At 28.0% G+C, this 11155-nt stretch overlaps 1 protein-coding gene across 1 annotated transcript; it reads right to left on the bottom strand.

Moving 5' to 3' along the window:
• Window positions 819-6838, bottom strand: LOC107605007 (peroxidase 55). The gene is made up of 4 exons (XM_016306741.2): window positions 6511-6838; window positions 4890-5081; window positions 3136-3698; window positions 819-915 (listed from the first exon to the last, which is right to left on the bottom strand). Exons 1-4 carry the CDS (start codon window positions 6730-6732, stop codon window positions 906-908), a joined length of 987 nt encoding a protein of 328 aa, XP_016162227.1. The 5' UTR covers window positions 6733-6838; the 3' UTR covers window positions 819-905.

Raw genomic sequence — 11155 nt, 5'->3', positions numbered from 1 at the left:
GATTGGACAAGCCCCCAATCCTAAGCATTAGCCCCATGCTTCACACACCCACACAACACACTCACACACACTATATGGGTATTATGGGTTCTTAAACAACAACCAGCCTCAGCTGGGATTCGAACCCGGGTGCAGCTTGTAAGAGGCATATAGGAATGCCATCTGTGCTAGGCCTCCGCTGCATCTCTTTTACCTTTTTAAGACGACACTATTTTATATTTTTGCAGTAATTTTTGGGCCTCGTTCAGAACATTTTTATAAATAAATGTACATAAAAATGATGCATACATGTGATCTAAAACAAAAAGGATGGGAAACAAAATGAAACAATGACCTTGCCAAAAAAAAAATGAAACAATGACCAATTTTTAGCACTATAAAGAGAAAAAAATTATTGTTTTTCTAATCATCGTTGTACTAGTTTGCTCAAACTAACCCTCTTCCACATAATAACTTTTTTCTTAAAAAATAACTAAATTGCTAAAAACTCAAAAGTTTGCAAAGTAAATATTTTTCCAAAGAGGAAGTATAGAGAGCCAATAGAATATTTGTACAATGTATACAATGAAGGTTTAGAGATGTCTGATTCAGTATTAGAGATATAATCATTAGTGTTATTTTTTCCCATTAGCTGAAGTTTTTGGGATGAGTGATATCATGACATGGTATCAGAGCTCTAATTTTTGGAATGCGTGGAGTTCACCAAAATCAGCTTAAACTTTTGGGATGAGTGGTTTCATGACATGAGATATTTATTATCCGTAATTCATTGTACACATTGTACAAATATTCCATTAGCTCCCTAACAGAACTCTTCTCCAAAACACATGACGATCGAAAAATCAATCTTTCATAAGGGAATTCCCACTTACAAATTTCTTTTTTCACTAACTGGTGACAAATCATTAATTGAATTTAGTGCAGTCTCTTCTAAAAATAATTTTTTTGAGACGTCACTGTCTTATATTTTCGCAGTAATTTTTAAGCCTCGTCCAGAACAATTTCATAAATAAATGTACATAAAAAAATGCATACATGTGATCTAAAACAAAAGAATGGGGAACAAAATGAAAGGATGACCTATTTTTAGAATTATAAAGAGAAAAAAAAATTATTTTTTTTCTAATCATCGTTGTACTAGTTTGCTCGAACTAACCCTTCCACATAATGGGCAATGCTAGGTAACCAAAATATTATAGATAATAAATAAAGGTATATGACTAATAGTATTTGCGTTGATAAGAGAGTGTGAATCACTCTCCTAATTTAATTGACACAATTAAATTTTTTTTATCATTAATTATCTTTCCTTATTTAATTATACAAAAAGTTAATTCTAAATTTAATGTGAATCAAATTGCGAAAATTTCTCCTTCATTATTATTACATGTATTTATAATTGTATATTTTTTCTTTTAAATAAAAATTTCAAATTATTATATTTTTAATTAAAAAAAACTCAAATCACCTAAATACATTTTATAAAAAATAAAATATTTTAAATTTGATCAATTTTTATTTATTGAAAATTAAAAATATCTAAAATTGTTGGTTCATGACCTGCAAAATAAAATAATAAATAATAATAAATTAGCACCAATTTATTGATTATGGATATTATATATATAAAATTATAAATATTATACGTATAAAAATATGGATGTTAAATTAGAGAATTTAACAACTTCTGGTATACAACTCATATTTTACATATAGGCTATTATAAAATAAAAAAATTAAAATTAAAAAATAAAATTTAAAAAATAATTATTAACTCGTCGTATTAAAATCAATAAATAAGTATACATATGAATAGTAAATAAAAAATATTAAAATTATGACCCTTTGGTGTACATGTAAGATAATTTGAAATATATAACAAGACACATAGTTTAAAATTTGGTAATATTAATTGTAAAAATTTGTTAATTATAAATATTATATGTATGAAATTATGAATGTTATGAGTATGAAATTATGGATGTTATTAATATAAAATTTTGGATGTTATGTGTATCTTACTTAATTATGGATGTTATGTGTATGAACTTGTGGATGTTATGAATAAATTTGTCAATTGAATAAATTAATTTAGGTATTTGACATTTTTTTTTTCAAATCTAATTATAGTAAAATTTAGAAATATATGTGAATTAAAATAAATCATTTTCACTTTGAAAAACATGAAATAAATTTTTAAATTATCAAATACGGTGATTTAAAAAATTATACGTTGATTTAAATGTATAATGTCTTCAAAAATAAAATATTAAAATATTTTGAATCATGATTTATTAGTATATATGTAAAATAATTTGAACTACATAATAAAATATAGTTTAAAATTGAATAATATTAATTGTAAAAATATATTAATCATTGGGTGAGTCCGTCTGTTGTACAAATTCTTCAGCACCTTTTGCCATAGGTATTGTATTAAGGTCAAAATCAATTGTCATACAAATTACAATGATAAAAATAATTTCTTGTAAAATTTCTTGACTTATACACTATTGTGCTTGCAATGGTGTTATTCTTGTGATTTTTTAATGAATATGATTGAATTAACATAAAGTATATATTAGGATAAGTTTCATGATTCATATCTCCAATAATTGATGATAAATACCATAACGGACAAAGAATCAATTGCAATTATTTAATGTAATTGATATTATAATTACCGTTGTTAAATATAATTATTATTAATCTTTATTGTATTTTTATATATAAAAATCAAATTATAAAAAGGAATATTAAGTATTGATTACAATAGTGCCTAATAAAAAGGGATATAATTATATCATTAATTAGCAGATTTAATAAGAACGGTGATAAGTAGAATGAACGGTGATAAGTAGAATGACAAGAGAGTGAAGTAAAAAATAAAACTGTTATTAAGTGATATAAATGAAGTAAAATATGGAAAATTTTGGTTGATTATGGCTGAAAAATTTTGGTTACCAAACTTTTTCCCACATAATAACTCTTTTCTTAAAAAATAACTAAATTGCTAAAAAATCAAAAGCAAAATAAATATTTCCCCAAAACACATGACGAAAATCAATCTTTAGTCAGGGAATTCCAATTACGATTTTCTTTCTTCACCAACTTGTGACAAATTATTAATTGAATTTAGTGCAGTCTCTTCTAACCTCTCCTTCCTTACCAATCTTCACCCCCACCCTTCCAAGCTTCCTCATGGCGGCAACAAACGCTTCATTAAAAGCATCAGCATTATTGGCAAACTCAGCCACCGTGGACCGCGACGCAGGGTCCGTGTACAAAACCTGATCCGATCTCAACAACCCTTTTCCGGCCACCAAGTTCCGGTAATACTTGTTGTCGAAACTGGAGGAGGAATCGGGATCAAGAGCAACCACAACCTGTGGATCAGGGTTTTGAGGGCACTGTGTCTTTAACTGTTCGGCGTAGTTGGAGTCGAGAGTAGGGTCCAGCGGTGAGGACGCAGAGAATGAATATAAACGGTTAGAGAACTCGTTGCAATGTGAGAAGCCTATGGTGTGTGCTCCTGAGAGTGCTATCATGTCGGTTTGGGTCAAGTTGTGATTTGAGAACATTGTGTTTAGCTGCTTTAAATTGAAACTTGATTTTGGAAGGTTTCCTTCAACGTTTGATGATTTCGAAATAAGCCCATCTTTGCGTCCAAGTTCTACGTTGAATGATGGTCCCCCTAGCTGAAATAATTGCACATAACCACACAATTACACAAAAACAATGTTACCTTGCTGGTAAATTTTACAATTTTTCCAAACTTTTATAATCAACAATAATTTATATTTATATTTATAAAAAGTGTCTCGTTAGAAATTAATGGAGTATTTGTACGATGTGTACAATGGGTTATTTATTTGGCTTAATATGAGTTAAAAATGAACATCCAGGATAAAATACTACTAATTTCTCAAACACAATACACCCATCCTATTCAGAATAACCATTCAAGTACCAAAGATAAGACATTTGATATCCTACTGAATCGAACATCCCTATACCCCTATTGTACACATTATGGCTCCCTATACTTCCTCTTAAAAAAATTTAAACATAAAAAATAGATCATTTATATTTATATTTATTAAGAAAAACTTTTAAAAATTAACATTGCTATGATTAAATTATCATTTTGACTTAAAAAATGCAACTTTTGTTGAAAAAAATAATCTTATAAGTTAAATTTGCGTTAATAATCAAAATAGTATACATAGATTGCATGTATCTGTCAATTTTGTATTGAAAAATCAGACAAATTGGTTTATGAAAAAGAAATACACCAATGAATTAGATTAGTCTTTCCCAACTATCAGTTAGAAGATGACCTTTTACAATTGTATCTTTAAAGATGCACTCGCAATTTTTAAGAAAAAATGTTGACTACTATAATAGCTTGAATAAGTATTTATTTAAAGCCTATGGTAAAAAAACTAATCCTGAACATTATCGATGGTCATATATAATTTGTCGAAATCCTTTATGAAAATATTAAGAAATCAATATTTTTAATTTTATATTTAAATCAACAATAATTAATTTTTTATAATAAAATTGTTGCCCTCTTAACACTCTCCAACACTTATTGATATTGACTTTTTTATGGCTAATAACCATCAAATATCATCAAAATTATTTTACAACTTAAGTTACTTAGTTTAGCTTTTTCTAAATAAGAATTAAAATTTTATTTTTTAGTCCTAGTTATTTTATTAAAGTTATACAAATATATGTAAATGAATAAATATAAAGTAAAGACTGGTATGCAGTTATTTTCGTATGAAATTAATAGCTAACAATCTTTAGATGATTTGACGAAATTATCATTATATAAATGAATAAATATAATGGTAGTATGAAATAATTTGTTAGCTTACGAAGGAAATAACATCTCTGGTAGCAAGGGCCAAAATGTCAGCGCATGAGACGACAGCAGGGCATGAAGCTTCAACAGCTTGCTTTGCTTTGATGACAGTGTCGAATCCATCTCCTGGAAGTGAAAGATTTTCTGAGTGATCCTTCTCTGCATCCCCATTTGCCGACGATATCATCACAGATGCATCGCAACCCTATCCATTTTCATAATTCATACACAACATTCATACTCCACCACCACTTTATTGTTGCAAATATTATATGCCATGTACTAATTATATTCTTAATTAGCTAGAGTCTTAGCAAATTTTTCTATTACCTACAAGTCTCTCAACTTATATTTGCAAATATTCACAANTCAATATATATTTATGTATAAATATATATGTGATTTAATTTATTTTTAATGTATATTTATATTCTAACATATATTTTATACTGATAATTAATTTTAGTGGTTAATTTTAGTGTATAGATAGCATAATCCTATTTCAAAAGCTGTGTCCAAAGTCACCCTCAACAATACCATTTCAAACGTGCCTTTGAAATTTTCTGGTGAATGAGACAAGATCAAAGTGGAAATGGAAGAATAAATCTTCAACAACCATCCAAAATTAAAGTTAATTAATTCATGATGTGTTTAACTAATCAAACATCAATGTATATCTTATGGATGGAAAAGTATGAGGAGTCAATGGAATATTTATACAATGTGTACAATTGAGGTTTAGGAAGTATTAGATATAATCATTAGAGATACAAATAGTTCATTGTCTTCCTAGCGGCGGAATCCCTATCTTATAGATAAAATTATTTATATTTTTTTATCAATTTAAACTTCTAAAATAATTAAGTGGTGTTATAAGGTAGTATTAGAGTTTTAACTCCCTAAAATCTAAAGTTTAGAGACATAAACTTTTTTATCTCTGTCAGATTAATCTTTTAGCTAGCATAAACAATTATATACACATAATGATTGTATATATACAGAGAAGAGACTGAGTCATTTACTTTATTAAACATGACTTTGTCAAGTACATAATCTATTTTTATTAATTCAAACGGTTGAATCTAGACATAATATATGACACTACTGAAAATGATGCTTGCTTAATTAAGAAAAAAGGTAAAGTTCCTGTAGAAATTTAACATTGAAAAATTATTTCAAAAATTGTGATGCAAACATATATAAAGAATCGTGGTAACTTGGTAAAAAAATGATTATGTGAAAATGTAACATGAAAAATAAATAGTACATATACACGTACATGACAGCGCTTGAGTATATTCAGAGGAAGAAAAACACATGAGGAATCGGAAAACTAACCAATGTAAAATTATATATGCTTTCTTTGTTCTTAATTACTTGAAAGAGATGAATAGTGTTTTAACTTGAGAGACAAAAATCTCAAGATAAACAATTTCAGTAATGTTATGGTGACAACAAAACAATCAATCGAAACAATTTAAATTTATTTTATTTAATATTTATTTATTGCAGAATGCATTAAATAAAACTAAAAATAATAAATTTTGACTATTTTTTATTAATATTTTTTTGCTACCAAATATTTTTGAAATACTGTATATAGTGATGATGAGTTAGTAGTATGCAGTGGAAACCTGAACAAAGCAGTCATGGAGAAATAGACGGAGGGTTGCTTGTCCAGTTGTGAGAGTCTGAGTAAATTTATTGGTCACTGCCTCTCTAACTATGGATTCCACGTTTGGACAACTTGAACTGTAGAAATTCTCCACTAATTGCCCTTCACAACCCTTACTCATAATCATCGAAGCAACCATAACCACACCTATTAATAATGATATCTTTGCTAACAACTCCATCTCCTTAATTAATAATTCACACTGATGATGATATATATTATATTCTTCTGCTTCAGGAATGAATGAAGTAGCTAGTGGAATTGGTATCACTACTATACATATATATAGTTCTGATTCAATTAGGTTGATTAATTACTCGGTTACCCTTAACGTTAACATTATGCATGTATGTCCAATATATATAATATTAATTAGCAGGAAGCTGTCTTGGTCCAAGTTTAGCTAGCTCATTTAAGTTTAACTTGTCAAAATAATTTCTTGTTTTGTAAGTTTTCTTTCACATTTCCCCTCTCTATAAAATCAAGTTGTAAGTACTTGGTCATGCAACTATTGGGAAAGGAAAGGTGAGTCATCCTTGATTTGATTTTGACAATATTTTAATTATCAAAATAATTCTTCAAAAATTTGATAGTCACTAATTCTTTTTCCTAAAATACTATAAGGGAAAGTTTAGAGGCCAGCAACTTTTTAAAAAGTTGCCTAATATTTAATCATTAAAAGAAAATTGAATGATCTCACACCATTAAAAACACTATTGATGGCCAATTAATGATTACAAAACACAAAAGTTATATCGATTTTCCCTAACACTCCTCATACTATAAACTTAATAATTGTGAAAACATACTCTTTATTCCATTTGAATTTATATTTTAATCTAATTAGATTCAAACTATTATGATTTAAATTGAACTTATTTATTTGATTTTAAAAATGTTAACTATTTAAAACTTTTACTTTACATTTTTTTTAAATTTACAAAATACATATAAGTATAAATATATAATTTAATTTATTTATTTGAAAAAAATCCCATCACTTGGCTAATTTCTAGTATGTGATGCCTAATTTCTAGAATTTATACAGCATTTTTGATAATTTACAACTTTTCTGCTATATCTCACACGCCCAACCCAATGGTTATCATAATTTATTTTAGAAAAGCATTCATATAAATAACAAACTTTTGCATGATATACAATTTTTGCAAGGAATCAAGAATAGCACCAAAGGACATTATATGTTGGGATATAATTTGTGTGCCATTCTTAAGTACATCTGGATATTTAAGCAAATGACTCATTCATTTTTTTTTTTTTAAATCCTAGTGGGTTGTGTACCCCATTCTCTAGAAGATAATCGTTCAAAGCTTCTTGTTAAAAAGTCAAGTATATACATGGATTAGATCTTCAATAATTGATTTTATTATTTCGTGTAGAATAGGTAGCCTTTACTTATTTCACAATTATGGAACACTAAGGATTTCAAATTTAATTTGTGAAGGGCGCGGTCCCTAGATAATATATGCAATGCATGTTGCATGCGTAGTAAATTCATACTATAGTGAATAGATGATTTTGACACCTTAACCAATCTTTTTTTAATATTAATAAGGACAAGGGCAAAAAGTAAATGGAGCTAATTAACCAAAGAATACATCACTGAGCAAACTAGATCCAACTAAAAAAAGAATTTCTGTTAGAGATAAGATTGATTTTGGAGTTTATAAGCATGATTATTAGGTTAAAAGTTAAAATGTTGGTTTTGTTTTTTTGGTCAATAAAAAGTTGGTTTAATATTGGTGTTAGTGATGCAGGTTTATTGTTCACTTCTGAGCCCAAATTCATGTTACTTAAGCACATTTCAAATGCACAAATATGAGGTCTCAGCCCAATGCCTTCAATGAGATACATTCAAAAAATAAAAGTCAAGAAAGAGGGTTTTTAAACATTCATGATTGTGGCTGAGACATGTGATGTAGTGGCAAAGATGTTTGTCTCAAATAAAGTCACACCACGATCGAATTCTAGTGGAGTTGTTAAGTTAGTGTGTGTGGGTGTGTTGTACGACAAAAAAAAATTAATGATTAGAATAAAAGAAAAAAAAATAGGACATTTGACATTATTATAAAATAACTAGCAGAAGTCCCGCGCATATGTGCGGGCAATAGTAGTGTTTGGATGGTGTAACTATTTTGCTTAAAATATTGGATTGAATACTAAAATTGTATGTAACATATATAATGGTATTTTGACTGATTTAAACACAGAGTAATAAGACATAATATAAATAAGGTGTGAAATTAAAGAGAACACACAAAGAAAAGAGCCATTAAATGTTTTAGTTATGTTGTACTATATACTTCCTTTTAATTAAAAATGTAAGATTCCAAAAATGGTGTAAACAATAAAGGAAACACAATAAACAAAAGAAATATAAAAGATAGGAAGATGATAGAAATTGACACAGTCAGTTAGATCTATGTTCTAATGGAAAATTGGAAGAAAAGATGAGTAACCATGAATATCCATTGCTTTGTTAAGTAACATTTTTCCATTTTTGCATCAAGTTGGAATATAAATGGACAGAAAGATTATAATTTAACAGAAATTTAAAATATTTGGAAGCAATCCAAGCAAGGCAGCATAAAAATGAAAGAAATCATGTTAATAGGATTCGAAAAGAGTTTAATATACTAAATAAAGATCTATTTGTCACAGCACAATATGGTTGACTTCTATGTACAACAATTTTACAAATCAGAAAAGTACACAACAAATATTTCTTATAAGCCATTTTAAATTCTTTGTTCATATATTTATTATTCCTAATAGCTAACACATAAAAGGATTGCTTAACATATTTACAATGCAGGTCAATCGCAATCTCGAATTCTGAATGTCTAATAACTGACATAAGACATGAGAACGGTAAAAAAAATCAGCAATAATATAATTAATAAAAGACAAATACAGTAAGCTATCCAACAATAAAATATTAAGAACAAATTTTATGGGCAGGTCAGAGTAAGCTATGATCTTGATACAAATGGTACAGTTGCTGTTTGAACCTCAACCCCAACTCCGCATCATCCTTTGCTAAAGGAGAGATCATGATAATAGCAATGAGACTCTCTTAATAGGTATGTTCATAACAAAGTTGAGGGACAGCAGATCAAATAAAATCAAATTATGAGTGGTTGAGAAATCATGAAACCTCATACGTGTATATTGTCTTCAGTTCCTGAGATATTTCTGAAAACTCAATGAGGGGATGCCATAGAAGAACCTACTGTCTCCAACATGTTGTGGTAGCTGAACACTAAAAGAATCTGTAGTAAAAGACATCATCAATCAAAGATGTAAGCACGAAGTGAACAAATGCACAATTCATAGTTAGTCTAAAATAAATATAAAGAAAGGTGAGTTACCGTGTGGATTGGAGCTTCACATCCTCCTTCAATAAGCTGCATTTACATAAAAAGCCATTACAATGAGAATTTCTTTTTTAATAGGACATAAATTAAATCATTATGGCAAAGATATATCAGATGACTAAAACTTGAATCCACCAACTGGTCCTACTTGAAGAGCACCTTAAGTAACATCGTCCATTAGCCCTGCTCCAGCCCCTGACCATAAAGTGCAATCCAAAAGATTTGCAATCTGCATAGCACACAAACAAAATAGTAAATAACTATTATTTTCTTTTATAGAAAAAGATTTTATCAGAAAGAGAAATAAAAGAGTTGAGACATCCTCATATAAATACAAAAATATATTATTAAAATCTAAAGGAATAAGCCATGTACCAATATTAGATTATCTTTTTTCATTAGTTAGGAGAAAACACTTAAGCATGCCAGAAGCCGAAATGGTAATCCAAATTCCTATCCCAAATGAAATCACATTTGAAAGGACTCAATAAAATCCCTAGGGTTCTTTTCTATGTCATTAAAAGCCTTTGTCAATATCACATTAAATTGCCTAAGCCAAAAACTAATAATGTTTTTCAGAAAGCCAACTTATATTATTCACAGAAAGCAAGAAACAGGCATGAAGTTAGCTCTTCTGCTTGAATGTAAAAATATCTACAATCAAGATATTAAAGGAATATATAATGAATTTGCCACACATAAGAAGGGCCATAGTTATATGGTTAAAACCTTTCCTGGTCTTGTGCTCAAATTTTAATGCCACTTGAAAAGAAATTGGACTAACCTATAGATAATTAGTGTAAAACCCGGGCTACGCCTGGACCAAACACTATTCCATTATAAAATTTATTGATATCTATTTATTGATATTAATAATTATTATTGTTAATTTAAAAAGGTCTTTATATTAATCTTTTTTGAAGAAAAGTTGAAAAGGAGAATACAATGAGTTTGCAAGGACAAAAAAAATACTAAGTTATGATTTGAATACATGAACAACTTTGATCTTATGAAGAACAGCTACCCTTCTAATTCTACAATTTATTTCCTCATTTATTAAAAATTTAATAACATAACAAAAACAAAAAACTAACTAAATAAATAAAAAGAATAATGTAAGGATATCAAAGGTTAAAGAGTATTCAATAATAATAATAATAATAATAATAATAATAATAATAATAATAATAATAATAACACCTTATT

This window comes from Arachis ipaensis, chromosome B06, assembly GCF_000816755.2.
Source record: "Arachis ipaensis cultivar K30076 chromosome B06, Araip1.1, whole genome shotgun sequence".
Taxonomy (NCBI): Eukaryota; Viridiplantae; Streptophyta; class Magnoliopsida; order Fabales; family Fabaceae; genus Arachis; species Arachis ipaensis.
The sequence above is the reverse complement of the archived record's forward strand: the minus strand, read 5'-3'. Positions and strand labels throughout refer to the sequence as shown.